We start from the raw sequence: 25,039 nt of genomic DNA, 5'->3' as shown, positions 1-25,039 counted from the left end.
GTATAGTTCAAGCTCTGGTTTTCCCAGTAGGGATGTATGGAAGTGAGAGCTGGACCATAAAGAAGGCTGATTGCCGAAGAATGGATGCTTTTGAATTCTGGTGCTGGAGGAGACTCTTGAGAGTCCCATGGACTGCAAGAAGATCAAACCTCTCCATTCTGAAGGAAATCAGCCCTGAGTGCTCACTGGAAGGGCAGATCCTGAAGCTGAGGCTCCAAGACTTTGGCCACCTCATGAGAAGAGAAGACTCCCTGGAAAAGACCCCGATGTTGGGAAAGATGGAGGGCCCAAGGAGAAGGGGACGACCGAGGACGAGATGGTGGGACAGTGTTCTCGAAGCTACCAGCATGAGTTTGACCAAACTGCGGGAGGCAGTGGAAGACAGGAGTGCCTGGCATGCTCTGGTCCAGGGGGTCACGAAGAGTCGGACATGACTAAACGACTAAACAACAACAACATAAAGAATATCCATCTAGCTTTAGAGGAGGTCCCCTCTACACTATAAAAAAATTCCTTCCAGTAGCACCTTAAAGACCAACTAAGTTAGTTCTTGGTATGAGCTTTCGTGTGCATGCACACTTCTTCAGATACACTGAAACAGAAGTTGCCAGACCCTTCTATATAGTGAGAAGGTGGGGAGGGGTATGACTCAGAAGGGTGGTGGGAATGGGAGATTGGCAGATGGCTGAGATGAGCCTGTTGACGACTCTTAACGACTGTAATAGGTCTTACAGGAAAAGGCAATTTTTCCCTTCTGAGTAACACCCCTCCCCACCTTCCCACTATATAGAAGGATCTGGCAACTTCTGTTTCAGTGTATCTGAAGAAGTGTGCATGCACGCGAAAGTTCATGCCAAGAACTAACTTAGTTGGTCTTTAAGGTGCTACTGGAAAGAATTTTTTTTTTATTTTGAACGTAAAGAATATCTCTCTAGCTTTAGAGGAGGTCCCCTCTACCCTATTCACACATCTATGGAGCTGAGGGCGGGGCGAGTGGCGCGCTCCGCCCTTTCCCCCCCCACCTCTCACCTGAGGGACTACAATTCCCATGAGGCCTTGCGGGACCGGCCCCTCCTTATGGGCGTGGCTTCCCCTCCCATTGGCCGCCTGTGGCCCCGCCCGGGCTCTCTGCCGGAGCCTCCCTCTTTGCCTGGCTCCCGCTGCCTCCGGCGCTGCTTCTCGGGGCGATGGGGGCGGCGGTGTTCTTCGGCTGCACCTTCATCGCCTTCGGGCCGGCCTTGGCCCTCTGCCTGCTCACCGTGGCCGGGGACCCCCTGCGCGTCATCATCCTGGTGGCTGGGTCAGCAGGGGGCTGGTTTTTTTTGGGGGGGAGGAGGGGGCTGCTGGGGGGGGAATCCTCTCTTCTTTCTGGGGGGAGGAAAGTGGGTCCCGGTTGGGGGAGGGTGACGTGGAGAGGGGGCTCCGGGGCATGTGCAGAAAGACCTTCCGTGGCAGGTCTCTGCCTAGCAAAGAGAGGAAGGTTATGATTGAACGGTAAATTGCAAAACAAAAAACAGGATTATTCCCACATTTCCTGTTTGCAGGCAGAGAGATCATAGCCTTGTTTTGTTCACGTGTTTTTTTGTTCTTGGGGAGGGGAGAAGGCTCTGGCCCCAGCCTCTTGGTTTGGGGGGAAGGGGGCTGCTGGGGGGGGGAAATCCCCTCTTCTTTTTGAGGGGAGGTGATGTGGAGTGGGTGGGTGACGTGGAGAGGGGGCTCCGGGGCATGTGCAGAAAGACCTTCCGTGGTAGGTCTCTGCCTAGCAGAGAGAGGAAGGTTATGATTGAACGATAAATTGCAAAACAAAAAACAGGGGAAAAAACAAGATTATTCCCACATTTCCTGTTTGCAGGCAGAGAGATCATAGCCTTGTTTTGTTCACGTGTTGTTGTTTTTTTGTTCTTGTGGAGGGGAGAAGGCTCTGGCCCCAGCCTCTCAAAGAGAAGGGGGGGGGCTTTCCATAGAATCATAGAATGTAGAATGAGGGGACCCCCTCAGTGCAGGAATCTCAACTAAAGCATCCAGGAAAGGTGACCCCCCCCCCAACCTCTGCTTTAAAACCTGCAAGGAAAAGAGCTCGCCGCTTCTTCCTGATGTTTAGCTGGAATCGCTTGATTGCAAAATTACGAGGCCCACCTTTTCCTTTTAAGGCAGAGATCGTAGTCTTGCTCACAGATTCTGGTGGAGGGGAAAGAGGAATCTGGGGCATGTGCAAAGCACTTCCTTTGCAGGCTCCAGGCAAGAAGGGGGCAGGGAATTAATGACAGGTTGCAAAATTGTTACTACCACTTTTTTTCATTTTAAATCGGAGATCACAGTGTTTTGCTTGGTTTTGTTTTGTTCATATAAGGTGCAAACTTCCACCCATTTCTAAGGGTGGAGTAAGCTCAGTTTGAGTAGACCTGTAGAGGGTTGTGGGGCCTGGAGTGGGGGAGGGGGCAAGAGTCCCTCTGGGGGCAATAGGGCTGGTGGGTGGAGGCCTCCTCTTTTTTCTAGGGTCAGGGTCTTCTTGAGGTTATGTGGGTGATATGGAAACACACTTATGAAGGTGAAGGTGGGGAGGGGAGCTCCATTCACAGACCCGCCCCCCCCTTTGAAGGTCGCAGTGTAACAACAAGAGGTTATAACTGATGGGTTGCGAAACTATTATCTCACCTTTCCATTTTAAGGCAGCTTAATTATATTTGGGTTTTTCATTTATGTTTGCTTAGGTAACCAGCTCTATATCCATACTTTCACCGGGGAGTAAATCCCATTGTAATCTGTGTCATTTTAGTTCTTGAGGATTATTTATTTATTTGCGCATAACCGCGCAACGATGTGAAATCGCTTAAGCGTCTTACATAGAAAGGCGATTCTCGAAATTGTTTTGATATGCTATTATAGGAAGCAACTCATAAATATAAACAAACAAACAATCCTTTGTAAAAGAAAGAAAAGTATATTTCTCTCTCCCTCTTATTATAACCAACAACACGGTGCAAAGTGGTTGGGCATAAACTGGCCCATTTGCAGTTTATTGGCCAATTCTGCCCACCTGTGCCCCCTCCCACCAAGACATTAACTAACTTTTCAGGCACTTCGTCTTCCTTTCTCCCTGATAAAGTACCCGGTTTAAAATACTGTACTATCTTAGCATCAGTGCTGCTATCCCAGCATGGAAATAATCATCTTTTTTTTAAAAAAAAACAGAAACCATTTTTCTTGTGGTTTTTCTAAGGAGCTTGTCTGTCTTAAGAGCTCCTGGAAGTCACACAGTCTTCTCTGGGTCCTCTTCCCTTAAAACCCATAATTTAGGACCAGTGGGATTTAAGCTGAGTCAGACCCCTGGATCCATCTAGCTCAGTATTGTCCACTCAGACTGGCAGCAGCTCTTTGGGGTTTCAGGCAGTGGGACATTCCCAGCCTGACCTGAAGATTTTGAGGATTGCACTCTGAGATCTCCTGTGTGCAAAGTACCGTATTTTTTGCTCTATAAGACTCACTTTCCCCCTCCTAACAAGTAAGTGGAAATGTGTGTGCGTCTTATGGAGTGAATGCAGGCTGCGCAGCTATCCCAGAAGCCAGAACAGCAAGAGGGATTGCTGCTTTCACTGCACAGCGATCCCTCTTGCTGTTCTGGCTTCTGAGATTCAGATAATTTCTTTCTTGTTTTCCGCCTCCAAAAACTAGGTGCGTCTTGTGGTCTGGTGCGTCTTATAGAGCGAAAAATACGGTATGTGCTCTTATCACTGAGTTGCAGCCTTGCCCTCATGATTCCAAATAAAGGGATTGATTTACTGCTTTGTCAATGATGTAGAATCATAGAGTTGGAAGAGACCCCAAGGGCCATTGAGTCCAACCCCCTGCCAAGCAGGAAACACCATCAGAGCACTCCTGACATATGGTTGTCAAGCCTCTGCTTAAAGACCTCCAAAGGAGGAGACTCCACCACACTCCTTGGCAGCAAATTCCACTGTCAAACAGCTCTTACTGTCAGGAAGTTCTTCCTAATGTTTAGGTGGAATCTTCTTTCTTGTAGTTTGGATCCATTGCTCCGTGTCCGCTTCTCTGGAGCAGCAGAAAACAACCTTTCTCCCTCCTCTATGTGACATCCTTTTATATATTTGAACATGGCTATCATATCACCCCTTAACCTCCTCTTCTCCAGGCTAAACATGACCAGCTCCCTTAGCCGTTCCTCATAAGGCATCGTTTCCAGGCCTTTGACCATTTTGGTTGCCCTCCTCTGGACACGTTCCAGTTTGTCAGTGTCCTTCTTGAACTGTGGTGCCCAGAACTGGACACAGTACTCCAGGTGAGGTCTGACCAGAGCAGAATACAGTGGCACTATTACTTCCCTTGATCTAGATGCTATACTCCTATTGATGCAGCCCAGAACTGCATTGGCTTTTTTAGCTGCCGCGTCACACTGTTGGCTCATGTCAAGTTTGTGGTCAACCAAGACTCCTAGATCCTTTTCGCATGTACTGCTCTCAAGCCAGGTGTCACCCATCTTGTATTTGTGCCTCTCATCTTTTTTGCCCAAGTGCAGATTTAACCCCAGACCTTCTGTGTGCAAAGGCAGGTTCCCTACTGCTGGGCCAGGTACTGTTGGCTGTGATTTATTTATTTTTTGCAGAAGTTACAATCCATGTCCTTGTTTATTATTGCCTCCAGAGTGTAGGAAGCCTGGTCCGGAGCACATTTTGCTGGTGACGACTTGCTAGGCTCTGTTACAGATGGCGGGAGCTTGCTATGATGAGTTTTGGAGATGTATTGAAAGCAAGCAAGGTGGAGTCGATGCCTTCCTCTTCCTTGCATTTGAAGCCTGTACTTGTAAAATGCGCCTGCAGCATTTATTCCCACTGAGAAAATCACAGCCCCAAAGGTGCCAAAACGTCCCTTTGGAAACTGTGAGAAAGCGCCTTTGGTTGACAAAAGGGGGCATTGTGTGTCTCCTCTGCAAATCTAGATTTTCCAGTTCTGCTGTTTATTTACAAAAAAACAAACCCCAAAGCCTGCATTGCATTCCTTCCTTCCTTCTTGCAATGGAGCGCATGACAAAGGTTTGCATCTGACCAAACTTCCCTTAGATAGCTCAGAGGAGAGAAGTTAGATACATCATCGGCGCATGACAGCCTTAAAGAATTTTTCTCCTTCCAATAAAGTACATCAGAAAAATTGTCCAAACACTTCACTTACTAAACCTCACAATAATGTCATAATTATCTGTCTATGTATTTCTAATCATAGTATAAACCAAATCAGTAATTTTGGATATGACTGTAAAAGCTACTCTGAAAATTTATTATTCAAAAAATGAAAACTTCATCTGGTTGTAAATGTTAAGATTATACCAGCAAGAATGAGTCTTTCTGGGGGAAAAAAAATATTTAAATCAAGTCTTACTGACTAGTGATTTAAATCGTGATTTAATTTGATTTGATTTTAAATCAAATCCACCCTGATTTAAATAACGGGGATAAGGCTTGACAGGGTGGGGTTTTCTGGCAAGTGGTACAGGCATGGGAGAGGGGCTGTTCAACTCAGCTGTTGTCAGCCTGAGGCCTTGCAGCTGTTTTGAACTACAACTCCCATCAGCCCCAGCGGTAGTCTGGAACATCTGGAGGGGCCCAAATTTTGATGACTGTTGGCCTTAGCTTCTTCCCGCGAAGCAGACAAAATTCTGCATAGTAGCACATGATTTAAACAGGTAGCAGAAAGTGGGTTATCCTGGTGTGAATCTCTCCTCCCCAAGTTCAGAGTAAAGTGGTACCTTCGTTCTCAAACGCCAAAAACCCGGAAGTAAGTCCGTTTTGGAACGGACTTCCAGAATGGATTAAGTTTGAGAACCAAGGCACCACTCTGTGTGCACACCTGTTGATAACGGTTAATGTCCTTTTATTCCTCTCGCTGTCTATCCAGGGCCTTTTTCTGGCTGGTCTCCCTGCTCCTCGCCTCTTTGATCTGGTTTATTTCGGTGCATCTGAGTGACCGGGAAGATGGGCGTCTACAGTACGGCCTTTTGATGTTCGGGGCGGCTGTCTCGGTCTTGCTCCAGGAAGCCTTCCGCTTTGCGTACTTCAAGCTCCTCAAGTAAGAGTGCCTTGCTAAGCTGTGGCAAATATTCCCACTTCTGTGCCAATTTTTATTTTAGTTTTTTATTTATACTTTTCAAATTTATGCATCCCATTAGTTTTACAATCAATTTGACATTTCGAAATTTGACTTCCTTCTCCCTCTTTCTGTGGTCCATTTTTATAATGGTCTTTTATTGATAAATTTAATGCGGCGTCCTTTTTTTAAAAAAAGGAAACCACTCAAAAGGTTTTTTATTGCAATCAAGTGGTGTGTATAAACCTTGTTGAATAAATAAAAGTAAATTGATCCATCCATCTCCTTTATATACACACAAAGGATACAATAAATCAAAACATAAAATTGGAGTCTGTTCATAAAAGGAGATACTGTGAGATAAAACTAATAAACAAATGGAAAACAATTGTTCACTGAAATTTCCTAAATACAGTGGTGCCCCGCAAGACGAATGCCTCGCAAGACGGAAAACTCGCTAGACGAAAGGGTTTTCCGTTTTGGAGGTGCTTCGCAAAACGAATCTCCTATGGGCTTGCTTGTGAGTTCCTGCGGGTTTTTTTCCCCTTCCCCCCCCTTTTTCTAAACCGCTAAGCCACTTATCAGCTGATCCGATAAGCAGATAAGCCGCTAATAGCGCTAATCCGCTAATCCGTCAATGGGCTTGCTTCGCAAGACGAAGAAACCGCTAGACGAAGAGAATCACAGAACGGATTCTTTTCGTCTTGAGAGGCACCATTGTAAAAGATGGCAGGGGGAAATGCAGCAGTGCATCGCAAATAAAATCGAGTATGGTTCAAAAGAAAAACAAAATTAAAGAGTCGGAACCTAGGAGCTCTTGGGTAAACATGGAAGTTTTTAAAGAGCATTCGGGGATTATTTAGTTGTGATTTCTGCATTGCCAGACTGCCCAACCCTTGATGCCTCTTCCAACACTATGCTATAAAAATCTCGTGACTGTCTCTGCCTCACAAACCGTCGACCAATTTCCTGCTTTCTTTTTGCATCCTGCCCTCAGGAAAGCTGACGAAGGGCTGGTGACCATCAGCGAAGACGGCCGGTCTCCCATCTCGATCAAGCAGATGGCATATGGTGAGTGAATTGCTGGCTGTTCCCTTTCCTGCGTGTCTGTCTCCCTACGTGCGTCACAACTGTCACTGAAACAGTTCCTCCTTGTAGAATCCAGATGTCCTTTTCTGGCCTTAAAAAGCAGCCGCCTGTAACCGACAAAGCTAAGGCAGAAGCCCTTCACGCTTCAGAATTCGGTTTCCTTTAAAGCTCCATTTTCAAAGCGGCCTCTCCCAAGTGAAATACAGTGGTACCTCAGGTTACATACGCTTCAGGTTACATACGCTTCAGGTTACAGACTCCGCTAACCCAGAAATGGTGCTTCAGGATGAGAGCAGAAATCGTGCTCCGGCGGCGCAGCAGCTGCAGGAGGCCCCATTAGCTAAAGTGGTGCTTCAGGTTAAGAACAGTTTCAGGTTAAGAACAGACCTCCGGAACGAATTACAGTGGTACCTCGGGTTACATACGCTTCAGGTTACACACTCCGCTAACCCAGAAATAGTGCTTCAGGTTAAGAACTTTGCTTCAGGATAAGAACAGAAATCGGGCTCCGGCGGCATGGCAGCAGCAGGAGACCCCCATTAGCTAAAGTGGTGCTTCAGGTTAAAAAAAGTTTCAGGTTAAGAACAGACCTCCGGAACGAATTAAGTACTTAGCCCGAGGTACCAATGTAACAACTTTGCTGACTTTTTCAGACCTCTTGAGTTGCCCTTCCCCTGTGTGTGCAAATTCCATTATAAACTGCTCTCACAATGGAGGTTGCTAGTTTGGAAAGTAATGTCCTGTAAGATGAGGCACAGCATAGCAATAAACGTTCTCAGAGTGCTGTGAAATGGGTTTGTCCTTCGTACTCTCTTCCGCAGTGTCAGGTCTCTCCTTTGGAATCATCAGCGGGGTCTTCTCCGTCATCAACATCCTTGCGGACTCCATTGGGCCAGGCACTGTGGGAATCCATGGGGATTCGCCCCATTACTTCATCACTTCAGGTATTACACACCTGTAAGGTTATATCATATTGCAAAATCTGGGAGTAAGAATTGCTGGAGGAAATGTGGAGTGATGGGAACGTACAGTCATATGTGGTGGGATTGTCCGTTAGTTAACGAATTCCGGAAACAGATTGGTATAGAAATATCGGGAATTGTGGGTAGGAAGGTGGAAATATCTAAATTAATGGTTCTTATTAGCCTGAGTGGCACCGAGTTAGAAACAAAAGAGGAATGTAAATGGGTAAAATTGATAGTAACTGCAGCCAGACAGGTTATAGCGAGTAACTGGAAAAATGCAGAAGAGCTGGGGTGAACCAATGGAGGGGAAAATTGAAAAAATATTATAATCTTAGAATATCTAACTGTGAAGATACATAAAATGAAAGGGTGAGAAGAAGGAGAATTGGTTTGAGAAGATACTGAATTATTTGGGCAGGTTTGAACAAATTGGGCAATTAAAATGTTAAAAATTAGATAAACCTTGTGGAGAGAGGAGTGTTAAGGTATATAGAATTGTACGTATAGTTGATTTGAATATGTTATCATTGATTATGTATACCCAATGTATCAGCCGCCGGGGGGGGCGGTTTCATTGTTTGTTTTCACTGTTTGTGTTTTGGTTGTTGGTAAAATAAAAATAAAAAAATCACTTCAGGTGGCATACTTTTGGGGACATAGGAAGGCCATCGATACTGAGCCAGAGCTCTGGGGTCCATCTAAGTTCTCAGTGTTCCCTATGGGTGGGGAAAACCTTTGGCCCTCTAGAATCCTAAAGGAGAACATGTGGAATGGTCTCAGCCCTTATATACCTGGCAGACACCTGCACTCCCCAGGTGAGGATAGCCAGCTTATCAGGAGGCCCATTCCATACAATAGAGCAGACATCCCCAAACTCGGCCCTCCAGATGTTTTTGGGACTACAATTCCCATCATCCCTGACCACTGGTCCTGTTCGCTAAGGATGATGGGAATTGTAGTCCCAAAACATCTGGAGGGCCAAGTTTGGGGGTGCTTGCAATAGAGAAACAAGGCCTTCAAGGTTGTGGCACCTCTCATTTGGAATTCTGACATGCTAAATATTGGAGAGGTGCACCAAATGAGGGGAAACTGTTGAGTTTTCTGTTTTATAATTTAAAAGATTCATTTAAACAACCTTAAAATATCAATGACTTCTTCTCTTTCCATGGTTCATTTTGCATAACATAAATCCCTGCATATTTTATATAAACTAAACCATTCAGTAATCCATTATTGCACCCATCAAAGCTTATTTACACTGTCGAATTTATCTTAATGCTGCCAGTGTTTTCAAATGTACACAATTCCCTCCCCCCCCCCCCCCGTATTTAATAAACGCTTTCCAATCTTCTTTAAACATACGTTCTTCTTGTTCTCTTATTCTATAAGATAGGTCTGCAAGCCACGCATACTGTGTTCTGTCAGTTTAAGTTGCCATTCTTCTTTGCTTGGGACCTCGCTCGTTTTCCATTTTTGGGCTAACAAAACATGGGCCGCAGTAGTAGTAGCATACGTAAATAACCTTTTTTTTGTCTAGAAGAGATCTTTCCTAGTCTTTGGTGTGTAGCGGGATGGATTTTAAGAAGTCTGATCACTCCTGCCTTTGGGAGGAAGGATATATGTTTAACAATAGATAAAATAAAACACGCATCCATCATCTCTGAATGTTGGCTAATGGGAGTTGCTGTCTAAAATTATCAGGATGGCCAAACTTTCCCCTGCCCTGCTCCACACTGACTAATAAAGCCTCTCCGGTAATGGGACAATGGCAGCCCTACCTGGGGTGCTGGCCACTTGGCAGTCCAAAAAAGATTGTCAAATGCTTCTGTAAACTGGCACTGTCCACATGGAACAGACTGCCAAACCACCGATTTTGAGAAACAGCGTAAATCGTACTCGCCGCAATATGGCTTGACCATTCTCCTGCCCTCCTTCCAGCCTTTCTCACGATGGCGCTGGTTTTCCTACACACGTTCTGGGGCACAATCTTCTTCGACGCCTGCGAGAAGGGCCGCTACTGGACTCTGGCGTTGGTGGTCATCAGTCACCTGGTCACGTCTGGCTTGGTGAGTAGAATGACCCGTGTTACATCGGAACATCAGGAGAGCACTGTTGGATCTGGCCCCAGTCTATTCCAGCATCCCGTTCTCGCAGTGGCTGAATGCCTCCAAGAACCTAGGAATTCAGATAGACTGCCCCTGGAGCTGGAGGTTCCATACGAAAGTTAGAAGAGCTCTCTAGCTGGGTGAGGTTAGACATGGATGCAGGAACACTCCTGCAGATTTCTTCACGCAGTGCGTGGGTTAAACTACGGAACTCCCTCCCGCAAGAAGAAGAAGGAGGAGAGTTTGGACACAGACTCCCTCGCTTTACTGGCCGAGGGAGCCAGCGTACAGCTTCTGGGTCATGTGGCCAGCATGACTAAGCCGCTTCTGGCGAACCAGAGCAATGCACAGAAGCGCCGTTTTACCTTCCCACCGGAGTGGTACCTATTTATCTACTTGCACTTTGACATGCTTTCGAACTGCTGGGTTGGCAGGAGCAGGGACTGAGCAACGGGAGCTCACCCCGTCGTGGGGATTCAAACCGCTGACCTTCGGATCGGCAAGCCCTAGGCTCTGTGGTTTAACCTACAGCGCCACCCACGTCCCGACTGAGCTAGATGGGCCCAAAGGTTTAGAGAATAGCTTCTCTCTCTCGTAACCTTAGATCTTGGGGATATCCAATGAAGTTGAACGCTGGAAGGTTCAGGACAGATAAAGTACTTCTTCACGCAGTGCATAGACTATGGAACTCGCTCCCACAAGAGGCAGTGATGTCCACTAAGTTGGGTGGCTTTAAAGAAGGATTGGACAAATTCATAGAGTGAAGCTATCAGTGGCCACGAGGCACAACGCTTACGTTCTACCTCCACGGCCGGAGGCGGCGATGTCTCTGAATTCCAATTGCTGGAAACTGCAGCAGGGGAGAGATTCTCTTGTGCCCGAATTCTGTTTGTGGGTTTCCCACAGGCATTGGGTGAGAGCACGATGGGCTTGATCCTGCTGTTTTTATGCTGTCCATTTATCCTGTTGTTTATTGGTGGGGTGGGGATTTCTCCATTTAATAGTGAATATTGAATTTGCACAGTAACGTGAATAGTTTTATTCCTGCGCCCCTTTTAAAAATCTTCTGGTGTTAAAGGTCTCAAATGAGATGTGGTATCCCGGCTTAGTTACAACCACCCCTCTCCCCAGATTTCCAAAGGCTTTCCTGTGTGCTTTTCCTAGTGTTGCAAAGGAGAGTGAGGCCTTTGAGCAGGACTCTTGATTTGTTTTCCTCGCACCCGCTACCTGCTCCGCTCTTCTCCTTAGCAGTGTAGGAGGAGGAGAGGCTGGTGGGAGGACGTTAAATGCGAGATTTGCAGTCACATGAAAACCATCTGGCCTTCTAGAACAGCAGGGAATTATCCCCTAAGCCACATCGGTCAGCCGCAGTTGCCGTGGAGACGAGCCTGGGCTGCCTGCTTTGAAGAGGTTTATGGGATGTGGAAGGGATTGGCAGCAACCGCAAGGAGAGGATACAGGATCAGATCATACAGCTGGAAGGGCCCTCCCTAGGTCATCCAGCCAACCCCCTGCAATGCAGGAACCACAGCTAAAGACTGGATTTGGAGCTCCATTTGGTACGCAGGATGAGACTCTACCTGCTCACGGACTGTCTCGCCAGACTGGTGCATGCTCTAGTTATCTCCTGCTTGGACTCCTGCAATGTGCTCTACATGGGGCTACCTTTGAAGGTGACCTGGAAACTACAACTAATCCAGAATGCAGCAGCCAGACTGGGGACTGGGAGTGGCCGCCGAGACCTACATTGGCTCCCAGTACGTTTCCGAGAACAATGCAAAGTTGGTGCTGACCTTTAAAGCCCTAAATGGCCTCAGCCCAGTATACCTGAAGGAGCGTCTTCACCCCCATCATTCTGCCCGGACGCTGAGGTCCAGTGCTGAGGGCCTTCTGGCGGTTCCCTCGCTGCGAGAAGCCAAGTTACAGGGAACCAGGCAGAGGGCCTTCTCGGTGGTGGCACCCGCCCTGTGGAACGCCCTCCCACCAGATGTCAAAGAGAAAAATAACTACTAGACTTTTAGAAGACATCTGAAGGCAGCCCTGTTTAGGGAAGCTTTTAATGTTTAATAGACTGTTGTATTTTAATATTCTGTTGGGAGCCGCCCAGAGTGGCTGGGGAAAGCCAGCCAGATGGGCAGGGTATAAATAATAAATTATTATTATTATTATTATTATTATTATTAATGGAGCAGATTTATTGTGGTCTGAAATCCTTTGATCTGAAATCCTGTCTTTCTCTCCCGTCTCCACAGACGTTTCTAAACCCTTGCTACGAAGCCAGCCTCATCCCCATCTTCATCATCACCTTCTCCATGGGGGTCTGGGCTTTCTTCACCGCCGGAGGTTCCCTGAGGAGCATCGTCACCTGCCTGTCATGTGAGGGTCGCACTTCTGTGTGGGAGAGGAACGGGTGCAGGGCAATAGCTAAAACAGACACACACACACACACACACACACACACACACACACACCAAGCCCACCTGGGTTTATACAGGCATGGGTAGGAGCAGAAACAGCTTGCTTGACCTAAGCAAATCCCGTATCTTTCACTCTATAGGACGCACTTTTTCCCCTCCAAAAATTAAGGGGAAATGTGTGTGCGTCCTAGGGAGCGAATGCAGGCTCCTTGGCAGCAACGCGAAGCCTCCAAAGCGCAGAGGGAGTGCTCCTCTGCATTGCTTTCGCTGAATCCTGGAGAGCAAGAGGGGCTTCAGGGATAGCTGCCTGAAGCCTCCGGAGCACAGCGCAAAACTCGCACTGCGCTCCGAAGGCTTCGGGTTCCTTTTGCTGAAGCCGGGAGACCCAGACTCTGCTGGCTTCAGCAGAGAGGGAGAGCTGCGCAGCGCCCCTTCAGCGAAGCGGGAAGAGAAATGGAAGGGGCTCCGTATCTCCTGCCGCTTCGCTGAAGGAGCACTGAGCAGAGAGGGGGAGAATTATTTTTTTTCTTGTTTTCCCCTTCTAAAACAAGGTGCATCTTATGGTCAGGTGCGTCCTATAGAGCGAAAACTGCGGTAGCTTTAGTTTAAAAAAAACCATTAAAACCCAAGTTTCTAGTCCATATGTCTGCAGGGATTTCAAGTGTTTGAGCCTTGTTGGTTTAGAGAAAAAGGCAAGCGAGAGGTGACGTGATAGAGGAGTCTTATCAAATTCTGCATAGCATGGAGAAAGGGCAGAGAGAAATGTTTTCCCCCCTCTCTCATAACATTGGAACTCATGGGCTTTGGAGTATTCAGGACAGATAAAAGGAGTTCTTCTCCACACAGCGCCGTGTTAAACTTGGGAACTCGGTCCTGCAGGAGACTGAGCGATGGTTCCCAGAGTGGTTTAATAGCCGGTTCCTTCTTTCCAGGGAATTCTGGGAGTTGTTTCTCTGGTGGGAACAGAGGGTCTCCTCCTAGCAACTCTCAGCACCCTTAAAAATCTACAGTTCCCAGTGGTTATGTAAGCTTTCAGAATATTTAGAATTAGCCAAATCGACAGGCCTAATAAGAAAAAAACCAAAAAGCGAAGAGAAAAAAGTGCCTAAATGAATACCTTAAAAGCCAAGGTTCGAGGGCAGAAATCTGTCTGAGTCTGGAATAACCTTGTGAAGTGAAAGGATAAGAAAGAGGGATTTATATCTAGATGTTAGAATGGAGACGATCAGGAAAACAGGAAGAGGCAATGAGAGGTAAAGGAGGTGCTGTGGGATTGGTGGAAGTCAATGTTTGTTTTTCTTATTAGTGTTTATATTATTAACTTGTAAAATACGGATTTGTGGTTTTTTTGTTTTTTGAATGTTGGTTTTTGTGTTTTGTGTATTGTTATTTTTCAGTATTTTTCGTGTTGTTGTGTGGAAAATACTAATAATATATATATATATATAGAGAGAGAGAGAAATATTCTGAAACACACACACACACATATATATATAAACTACAGTTCCCAGGATCCTTTGGGGGGAAGCCATGTCTGCCTAAATTGATCCAGTTTAAAGTGCTTAAGATAGGGCCAGAGTCTTACTAGCAGACAACTGGCCCAAGATTGCCCAACTGGCAGCAGCGACCACCCAGATAACGTGGTTTAGATGGATTCCAGCCAGTGGTTGCCTCTATGCGTCTCTCTTTCTCTGCACTGACACAGCCCCCTTTTCTTCCAGGCCGGCGGAAGGAAGCTGACCAAGTGATGGTCTACTCTGCGCTACAGCTTCCCGTGGAGGACTGAGCCCACCCTTTCTCAGCATCCTGGATCTGAGGATGCTCCTGAAGACCACCCAAGTGCCCTTCCGTTGGCTGCAGCCTCTGCCAATCAAATCCACGCCCTCTCTCTTCCCTCCCCCCTCTGTCTGGGAGGCACAAGTCCAGAGTCGACCCTCCTAGCCCAAGGGATGATTCCTTTGGCCCGAACTGACAGCTCTGATGGCAGGATGATAACTACTCCCAAGAAGTGCTCATTACATATTCCATGTGGTTGGGAATTCAATATTCCATGTGGTTGGGAATTCAATATTCCATGTGGTTGGTTTCCCTACCGTCCCTCCAGTGTGTGTAAGGAGGTATATTTTCTTGACTCTGATCTGCAAGAGGGAGAACGTCGGCTAATCTCTTAAGCAGTTTCATCTTTTCGGTAGAGGCAAACAAGGCCACGTAATTTGTCCTCCGATGTTTTCTTGGGACACACAATTTCTTGGAGCCAAAATGAGCCCCTTTTCCCTCTTCTTCAACGTCGGGGAGCTCAGGATATACAACCAGTTCTCTTTCTGGGATGTGTGATGTTGACGTAAAAGTGGTGCGAAGTTAGTTGTGCCTAGGCTAGCCACCCATTTCTCCTGGTCGGCAACTTTGGCCGGAGGGCCAAGAGAGGAGAGCAGGCCTGCTTGACCACAATCCACCCTCCCCGAATGAAGTGATTCCCATCAGCATCGTAATAGCAACTGGAAGCTGGTTGGAACTGTTCAAGAAGGCCCGGATTTGGCCCTGCTGCCGGGAGTTGCCGATCCTGCTCTAATCTGCAAAGAGAGCACGATCCCTTCAAGTGACCAGGTTACTCTAGATCAGTCTTGCTGACGGCAGTGAAGGTCGGTCACCTACTTTTTGCTGTTAAAACTCCCAAACCGGAATGATCCCTTGTTCTGAAAGAATCCTTCCTCTGTGTGCAATTGATTTTGTTTTACTGTCGTGCTTTTTCAAGGACAAAAACTGAACTGAAGTTTCTTTTTTTTCCTTCAAGAGGACAGAAGAGGTGGCGCATGAAAAGCCTTTGGACTGAAATGCCTTCCTGTTGTCCTCGATGTGTTGAAACACTGGAGCCCTGGATTTTTAATATATGTGTGTCTGAATGCGCAAGGGCAGCCCTAAGTTGTTGGGGGCTCCCAGCTCCCAGCATTCCCTTGCTCCTTGGCCATCGTGGCAGGGGCTGAAGGGAGCTGGACTCCTAGCAATATCTGGTGGGCCACAGGTGGACTGACTCCCTCAACTCTGGCTGCGGTCAAGCCCAAGCACCACGAAAGATAGCAGGCCCCTTAGACGATGAGAGCGGCCTTCATGGGATATTTGAGGAAGGGAAGAAGGTTTACGTCCAGCTGAGTGTGTACGGTTGCCATATTTCAGAAAGTAAAAATCCGGACAATAAAGTTGTTGATCTTTCTTTCTTTCTTTCTTTCTTTGCAAAAAACCCCCACTTCCAACATGGATTTCCCCGGACTTTTTAACCAATTACAGTGGTACCTCGGGTTAAGTACTTAATTCGTTCCGGAGATCTGTACTTAACCTGAAACTGTTCTTAACCTGAAGCACCACTTTAGCTAATGGGGGCCTCCTGCTGCTGCCGCACCGCCGGAGCACGATTTCTGTTCTCATCCTGAAGCAAAGTTCTTAACCTGAAGCACTATTTCTGGGTTAGCAGAATCTGTAACCTGAAGCGTATGTAACCCGAGGTACCACTGTAATTGCGTAGTTCTTCCTAAGCCTAGTGGGAATCTCCGTTATTGCTGTTTGAGTTCATCGGTTCTTTAAAGCCCTAAATGGCCTCGGTCCAATATACCTGAAGGAGCGTCTCCACCCCCATCGTTCTGCCCGGACACTGATGTCCAGTGCTGAGGGCCTTCTGGCGGTTGCCTCACTGCAGGAAGCCATGTTACAGGGAACCAGACACAGGGCCTTCTCAGTGGTGGCAGCCACCCTGTGGAACGCCCTCCCACCAGATGTCAAAAAAGAAAAACAACTACCAGTCTTTTAGAAGACATCTGAAGGCAGCCCTGTTTAGGGAAGCTTTTAATGCTTAATAGACTACAGTGGTACCTCGGGTTATGAACTTAATTTGTTCCGGAGGTCCGTTCTTAACCTGAAACACCACTTTAGCTAATGGGGCCTCCTGCTGCCGCGGCGCCACGTCTGCACAATTTCTGTTCTCATCCTGAAGCAAAGTTCTTAACTCGAGGTAATATTTCTGGGTTAGCGGAGTCTGTAACCTGAAGCGTATGTAACCCAAGGTACCACTGTATTGTATTTTAATATTCTGTTGGAAGCTGCCCAGAGTGGCTGGGGAAACCCAGCCAGATGGGCGGGGTATAAATATATTATTATTATTATTATTATTATTATTATTATTATTATTATTATTATTTTATCAGTTTGGCCTCTGCCCTTTGGAACAGCAGGAAACAAACTTGCTCCATCTTCCATGGGGCAGAAGGAAGAGGTCCGAGGGGGAGTTTTCCTCCCCCAACCCACAGCAAAAGCCCAGAGATACCCCACCTCGCAGACCGAGGGGTCTTCTTTGCTGGGAAAGGTGGTGTTTTTAAAACGCCCGACTCTCAGAGGCCTCTGGCTATTTTTGGCAGGGAATTCTGGGATCAGCTGATCCTGTGTTGGCAACGCTCCCTGTGCCCCCGCCACAAACTGCATTCCGCTCCCAAGTGGTGGCTGGTGTGGAATGTAGCGGAATTCCTAATTGCGGTTCCCATGTCAACACGCAAATAAGGAATTGCAGGGAGGGGGGTTGTGTTTGGCCATTCTCATGTACAATCTGTGGTGTTGTTTAGTCGTTTAGTCATGTCCGCCTCTTCGTGACCCCCTGGACCAGAGCACGCCAGGCACTCCTGTCTTCCACTGCCTCCCGCAGTTTGGTCAAACTCATGCTGGTAGCTTTGAGAACACTGTCCCACCATCTCGTCCTCTGTCGTCCCCTTCTCCTTGTGCCCTCCATCTTTCCCAACATCAGGGTCTTTTCCAGGGAGTCTTCTCTTCTCATGAGGTGGCCAAAGTCTTGGAGCCTCAGCTTCAGGATCCGTCCTTCCAGTGGGCACTCAGGGTTGATTTCCTTCAGAATGGAGAGGTTTGATCTTCTTGCAGTCCGTGGGACTCTCAAGAGTCTCCTCCAGCACCAGAATTCAAAAGCATCCATTCTTCAGGCATGCTATATATGAAGGTGGGAATCCTAGCATCATAGCACTGGAGAACTGAACTGTTGGAAGGGACACCCAGGAGCCATCTATTCCAACCCCAACTCACTTGGCAGAGCGGCGCCGGGTTCAGTCCCCAATGGCGTCACTAGGCAAGGCTGGAAGAGAGACCCCTGCCCGAAAACCAGAGACCCGCTGCTGCCAGTCAGTGTATAGAGTCTATAGTGTAAGTTATGCTGCACTTCATGGACCAAGGGGCCAATTTGGTACAGGGCAGCTTCCTGTTTGAATCAGTCCAGGACCATGAGGACTAGACACTTGCATCGTTTACAATGGGAGGGCTGTATCTCAGTGGTACGGCATCTGCTTTGCTTGCGGAATGCCCCGGGTTCTGTTCCCTGCCACCCCTTGCCCAAAACCCTGGAAAGCCAACTGCTGCCAATCAGTGTTGGCAAGTACTAAATTGGACCCTGATGACCTGATTCAGAATATGGCGGTGCCCTGTTGTCTGTTGGCTTGGGAATTACAGAAACCATCTCTATGCTTTGTGGCTCCTCCCCCCCACCCCACATTTCAAAGAGATTGTGAAACAGATCATTATGAACCAGGCAGAGGGCCTTCTCGGTAGTGGCACCCTCCCTGTGGAACGCCCTCCCATCAGATGTCAAGGAAATAAACAGCTATCTGGCTTTTAGAAGACATCTGACGGCATCTGAAGTTTTTAATGTCTGATGTTTTATCGTGTTAATGTTCTGTTGGGAGCTGCCCAGAGTGGCTGGGGAAACGCAGCCAGGTGGATGGGGTATAAATATTATTATTATTATTATTATTATTATTATTATTATTATTATTATTAGCTTTGCTCACGCTACCTAAGCTAACAGACCATCCCCAAAGGGTCTCGTAGTGCTAATCCGAAGCAAGCATAAAATGAGCAAAGGTTTGGACCAGCTCCCTTTCAAATCCACGTTTATATCCCCTAATCATTCATTCATTCATTCATTCATTCCATCAATATAGGTGGGAAACCTGGTTCTCTCCCCTCCTCTTTTAACCCACACAACAGACCTGTGAGGTTGGCCGACAGGCAGCTACCGGCCTAAGTTCACCCACTTCATGTCCGATCAGGGATTTCAACCCTGGTCTCTTCCCAGTTCCGACACACTAGAGATTTCCTCCCCAAAGAGATTTGTGCCCCATCTCCCCTTGTCTCCCCACCACCCTTTCCCCCACCCCAAATCCAAAGCAGTATGCAGTCACTGGGGCAAAAAGAGGGGAAGAGACTTTTATTTCTTTTATAAAGTGGTTAGATGGAAACACTTTGCTCAAAAGGGGGCTCAGTCTACATCTGTTTGCAACTGGCTCCAGGAAGAAATGCGGTGTGTATGTGTGGGTGTTTTAAATCCATGAAAATAACAAGAATGTTCTGATTCTGATTCCCCCCCCCCCCCGGGTGGAAAGAAATCGCAAAGCGGACAAACCCAAAACTCTTTGTACATCTGTTCCTTGTCAAACCTAGCAGGCTTTTTTCTTTTTAAACAACTTGGATTTTCCTCCCTTCTTATCAGCCTTGCATCTCCAGATGTTGACCCTGTGAACATCCTCAACTCGTCAGTTGCACTGGCCGATGGGAGTCGGAGTACATTATCTGGAGGGCAGCTGCTTGAGAGAAAGGCCGCCCTAAATTCCTGCTCTCTGGGCAGAACAGAGGTGGGGGACCTTTGGCGATCTGGGTGCTGCCGAACTATAACTCCCACCCAGGGAAGGGGGTGGGAGTTGTAGTTCCTCAACGTCGGGAGGGCCAAATTTCTGTGGCCTCATCCGCTGCCCTTCCTGGCCCTGCAAAATGCGTAATTTTTGTGTGTGAGTGAGGGCAAAGGAGGAGGAGATGGTTCAGAAGGAGCCTGTTTGCGTCGCAAGTCAAGGTGTCAGTCCAAAACGGCTCGCCGGGAAGAAGATGTGAAGACGACGCCCTTTTGTTCCTCCATCCTCTTCTCCCTGGTTGAGAAGGAGGGAGGGCGAAAGTCATGGAGGCGGCAGAAATAACTTCTTGAGATCCTACAGCAGCTGTGGGGATTCTGCTCTAAGGCGCTGGCTGAACTACAATTCCCATTGCCACTTGCTGAGCCTAATGGGAGTTCCCCAGTCCTGATAGCGTCTTAAGAGGCACCACAGCCCTCACCCCAGATTAGCACCCATCTCCGGGGGGGGGCATGTCTGGGGTACCACTTCTTGGGGTTTTTTTGGCATCAAGTTAACCAGGGGGGATACCTCCTGCCGGAAGAAGGAACCAGCTCGGCCTCAGTCTGTGTCCGCATCTCACCGTATTCTCTTCGCCACAATCCAGCCGGCGAGGAAAATGCCCAGGCAACCCAAAATCACCCCGAAAATGATGGCCACAATCTCACCTGGAAGGGAGAGAGAGGGAGGGAGAGAGCGCCATTCATGTTTCTTCTTTATAGTTGAATATTTTAGACTGTCTCCTACAAACCTCTTAGAGGCCTCATAAGCGGTGCATAAATTTTGTTAAATAAATAAAATACAGAGTCCCGAGTTGGTTGGGGTGGAATGTGCGTAGCTTCCTCACTGAGGACTAGCGCAGTGGAGCAGCTGAAGAGGCTATTTCTTTACATACTTGCTTGAAACTCAAGGAGAAGATGGAGAGCGCTGTTCTCTCTCTCCTGGAATATAGGAAACACTCCTTTCTGCCGCCCAGCCGCCTAGATCAGTAGTGTCTGCACTGATTGGTAGCAACCCTCCACAGCTTTGGGCAGGAGTCTCTCCCAGTCCTGACAAGGTGCTGGCGGGGACTGGCTCTGGGACCTCCCGGGTGCCAAGTAGCAGGCACTCTAGCACTTTCACTTAAAAGTAATAGTAAGGTTCCAGTCCTCATGGTTCTTCAGGAAGGGCTGGCTTAAATAGGAATAAAGGAAGCTGTGTTATACAGACCCCTCTAGCTCATTATTATTGGCACTAACCAGCAGAGGGTCTACCTGGAGATGTTGATGGGACATTATGCACGCTCTATCCCTGAGCTTCAACATAAAAAAAAAAGATCATGGCCACTGGTCCCATCACCTCCTGGCAAATAGAAGGGGAAGAAATGGAGGCAGTGAGAGATTTTACTTTCTTGGGCTCCATGATCACTGCAGATGGTGACAGCAGCCACAAAATTAAAAAACGCCTGCTTCTTGGGAGAAAAGCAATGACAAACTGGACAGCATCTTAAAAAGCAGAGACATCACCTTGCCAACAAAGGTCCGTTTAATTAAAGCTCTGGTTTTCCCAGTAGTGATGTATGGAAGTGAGAGCTGGCCCATAAAGAAGGCTGATTGCCGAAGAATGGATGCTTTTGAATTCTGGTGCTGGAGGAGACTCTTGAGAGTCCCATGGACTGCAAGAAGATCAAATCTATCCATTCTGAAGGGAATCAGCCCTGAGTGCTCACTGGAAGGACAGATCCTGAAGCTGAGGCACCAATACCTTGGCCACCTCATGAGAAGAGAAGACTCCCTGGAAAAGACCCTGATGTTGGGAAAGATGGAAGGCCCAAGGAGAAGGGCAGGACAGAGGACGAGATGGTTGGACAGTGTTCTTGAAGCTACCAGCATGAGTTTGACCAAACTGCGGGAGGCAGTGGAAGACAGGAGTGCCTGGCGTGCTCTGGTCCAGGGGGTCACGAAGAGTCGGACATGACTAAATGACTAAACAACAACAACAAATCCCTGAGCTTTGGCCCTTTCCTTAAAAACTAAGCAGGATTCTAGTCCTCAAGATACTGAGAACACAATTCTAATACATGGGCCTCTCCTAACCCTGCCTGGAGATGTCAGAAGTGGGGACTGAACCCAGGACCTTGTGGATGAACAGCAAATGTTCTTCCACTGAGCCAGGGCTCATTCTCTGGGATGTTTAAATAAATATTTCCAGTTGCGGTCACCTCTTCCACCTGCCACCTCGATGCCCCCTGCCAGGCTCTGCAGGATTTGTGACCACCCCCAGATCCTGCCTGGCTCCCTCCATAGCCCTTTCCCAGCTCCCACCCTCCATCCCATCATGTCAAGCCACCACCCTATGCCATTCTTGCAAATTTCACCACCCCGCGGGTAACACCTCCAGGTGACCCCTCCATAGAGCAGCTCCGTCCATCCCGCTGAACAAACAAGAGGTCCACGTACCTGCAGAATATCCTAGCGACCCTGAAAGGTAAGATGAGAGGAATTTTCAGTGTTATGCATTTTCAGGTATGCATTACATACCGTATTTTTCGCCCTATAAGACGCACCAGACCACAAGACGCACCTAGTTTTTAGAGGAGGAAAACAAGAAAAAAAATATTCTGAATCTCAGAAGCCAGAACAGCAAGAGGGATCACTGCGCAGTGAAAGCAGCAATCCCTCTTGCTGTTCTGGCTTCTGGGATAGCTGCGCAGCCTGCATTCGCTCCATAAGACACACACACATTTCCACTTACTTTTTAGGAGGGAAAAAGTGAGTCTTATAGAGCAAAAAATACGACATGATCTCTTTCAGCTTCTGCCTTCTGGAAGAAGGTACAGTGGTGCCTCGCAATACGAAATTAATTCGTTCTGCGAGTTTTTTCGTCTTGCGAATTTTTGGTCTTGCGAAGCACGGTTTCCCATAGGAATGCATTGAAAATCCAAAAGGAAACAAACTTGCAAGACGTTTCCGTCTTGCAAAGCAAGCCCATAGGGAAATTTGTCTTGCGGAGCAACTCAAAAAACGAAAAACTCTTTTGTCTTGCGAGTTTTTCGTCTTGCGAGGCATTCGTCTTGCGAGGTACCACTGTACAGGGTTATAAAGACTAGGACTAGCTGCCTGAGAAACAGGTTTTATCCAAATGCAATATTGGTTTTAAACGCAGCGTAAGGTAGTCTCTGTGAGAGTATATTGTATTTAATTATGGGGTGTTTTTAGGGGGTTAACCAAGCTGGGATAGCTGGGATAGCAGGTTTGTTGGTTTTTGAATGTCTGGGGTAGATTTTTTCAATTTCGTTGTTCTGTATGACACAATGACAATAAAGATTATTGTATCATATCGTATTGTATATATAGCTCAGTTGGTAAGAGCATGACACTCTTAATCTCAAGGTTGTGAGTTCCAGCCCCACGTTGGGCAAAAGATTTCTGCATTGCCCAGGGTTGGACAAAGTGACCCTCGCAGTCCCTTCTAACGATTCTATGATTTTATTAAGTTTGATTGTTTCTAGTCCTCAGGGACCATTGCAAAACAAAGGTTCAACCCAGTGGTTTCTGGAATTTGGGGGGGGCACCATTCCGCCCCCACCCCCGACACTAGATCCACGAACTTCATCCCCAGTACTCCCTGCTCTACCCTATAAAAAGCATTATTCAGAATAGCAGTTTGCACAACCTGCTAAGGGAGATAACAACACAATAAAATTCAGAACAGCAACGATTAATTGCACATTTATTGAAAATCCAGTCAAAACTCTGCTTAGTTTGATTAATTAAAAGAAGAAGAAGGATGACTTTGATTCAGCAATGCCGACTTTTCAAAGCCGATAGTCATTTGCACCTCCGACACCTTGCCCCCTGCCACCCTCTTGCCTATTAGCACCCCCTTAAGTAATCCCACGGGACGCGGGTGGCGCTGTGGGTTAAACCACTTGCCAATCAGAAGGTCGGCGGTTTGAATCCCCGTGACAGGGTGAGCTCCCGTTGCTCGGTCCCTGCTCCTGCCAACCTAGCAGTTCGAAAGCACGTCAAAGTGCAAGTAGATAAATAGGTACCACTCCAGTGGGAAGGTAAACGGCGTTTCCGTGCGCTGCTCTGGTTCGCCAGAAGCGACTTAGTCATGCTAGCCACATGACCCGGAAGCTGTATGCCGGCTCCCTCGGCCAGTAAAGCGAGATGAGCGCTGCAACCCCAGAGTCGGCCACGACTGGACCTGATGGTCAGTGGTCCCTTTACCTTTAAGTAATCCCACCCGGATAGGGGAAAATACCATCCGTTTGGGGAACCAGAGACATATGTAAGTAAAACATGGTAGCAGAAATAGAAATGGACCAGGACATGAATATTCCACAGCATTGCAGGGGGTTGGTCTAGATGACCCTGGATCCCTTTCCAATTCTACAGTTCTATGATTCTGCAACATGAGCCAGTTTAGAAGGCTGGATTTCCTTTGCAAATCACACCTCGGCCCTTAAACATGGAAAGTTTATTGCTCTTAACCAGGGGTCGGCAAACTTTTTCAGCAGGGGGCCGGTCCACTGTCCCTCAGACCTTGTGGGGGGGCCTGGACTATATTTTGGGGAAAAAATAATAATGAACGAATTCCTATGCCCCGCAAATAACCCAAAGATAAATTTAAAATAAAAGGGCACATTCTATTCGCTGATTCCCGGGCCATCCAAGGGCCGGATTTAGAAGGCGATTGGGGCGGATACGGCCCCTGGGCCTTAGTTTGCCTACTCATGCTCTTAAATTCAGGACCCATCACCTGTACCCAACCCTCGCTGTTCATATTCCCTTTGTGGCTGCTGGGCCACTTTTGTCCACTAGAGGGTGGCACCTCCCTGCCTGTTTTCCCCACCATTCCTAGCTGGCAACTTCGCCCAGAAAGAGCGAATTCCATTTGCCCATTCCGAGCCTCTCAGACAGCTTCTCCCGGAGCCCTCAATTACCAGCTCAGCACATCAAAAATTAACAGATTTGCACAGAAATAAATGCCATCCCCCTGCTCACTGCTGCAGGTGAAGCTGCTGGGAAAGTCGTAGTCGCACGGCCCCGCCTGAAAAGTTGGCAACCATGATGCACAAGGAAGGGCTGCTATGCCAAATGCTCACTTTATTTATCTATTGGTTCCTTAACGTCTTTGCCACCCCCTCCATCCTCCCATCAGAGTGAAACCTTTGGCTGCCGCGCGGAAGACGGGGCGAGCTTTTTTTCTCCTGCTCCGGAGGGTAGGACTCGAACTCGTGGCTTCAAGTAACAAGGAAGGAGATTCCGACTAAACATCAGAAATAACTTTCTGGCAGTGAGAGCTGTTCGGCAGTGGAACCGTCTCCCCTGTGAGGTTGTGGACTCTCCTTCCTTGGAGGTTTTTAAGCAGAGGTTGGGTGTCCATGTGTCATGGATGCTTGAGCTGAAATTCCTGGATTACAGGGGGTTGGACTAGATGACCCCGGGGGTCCCTTCCAGGTCTTCAATTCTATGATTCTAATCGCTCGATTGCTTTGCACGGGCTTTGGAAATTCTTCCCACTGCTCCATTGTGTGGTTGTACTTTGGAAAGCGAAGGCAGACGCTCTCTGCGTACTTAAATATGAAATAAATCATTTTGGGCTCAGTGAGGCTTACATCTGAGTAAACGGATTTAGGGCCGGCTTGTGTGTTGCTAGGATTCTCTATGCATACA

General features: G+C 47.6%; 3 protein-coding genes across 4 annotated transcripts in view; 1 reads left to right on the top strand and 2 right to left on the bottom strand.

Moving 5' to 3' along the window:
• Positions 1-25,039, bottom strand: part of LOC309520579 (uncharacterized protein) — a 123,448-nt gene that overhangs the window by 26,111 nt on the left and 72,298 nt on the right. The gene's annotated exons all lie outside the window — the stretch shown is intronic.
• APH1A (aph-1 homolog A, gamma-secretase subunit) lies at positions 1,142-15,883 on the top strand. The gene is made up of 7 exons (XM_082202545.1): positions 1,142-1,300; positions 5,908-6,078; positions 7,094-7,167; positions 8,007-8,129; positions 10,089-10,216; positions 12,508-12,631; positions 14,394-15,883. Exons 1-7 carry the CDS (start codon positions 1,188-1,190, stop codon positions 14,456-14,458), a joined length of 798 nt encoding a protein of 265 aa, XP_082058671.1. The 5' UTR covers positions 1,142-1,187; the 3' UTR covers positions 14,459-15,883.
• The window catches only part of CA14 (carbonic anhydrase 14), a 31,948-nt gene continuing 25,818 nt past the window's right edge, over positions 18,910-25,039 (bottom strand). Inside the window, exons 9-11 of one of the 2 annotated variants that reach the window (XM_082202454.1) lie at positions 21,815-21,835; positions 19,960-20,044; positions 18,910-19,634 (exon numbers count right to left, since the gene is read on the bottom strand). In XM_082202454.1, the coding sequence (XP_082058580.1) occupies positions 19,565-19,634; positions 19,960-20,044; positions 21,815-21,835 (176 nt within the window). In that variant the 3' untranslated portion in view covers positions 18,910-19,564. Of the gene's footprint in view, positions 19,635-19,907; positions 20,045-21,814; positions 21,836-25,039 lie in introns of both variants that reach the window. The other variant, XM_082202455.1, reaches the window with a different exon arrangement.

Source organism: Podarcis vaucheri, assembly GCF_965113315.1.
Source record: "Podarcis vaucheri genome assembly, chromosome: 16".
NCBI lineage: Eukaryota > Metazoa > Chordata > Lepidosauria > Squamata > Lacertidae > Podarcis > Podarcis vaucheri.
This window is presented reverse-complemented; position numbering and strand designations above follow the sequence as displayed.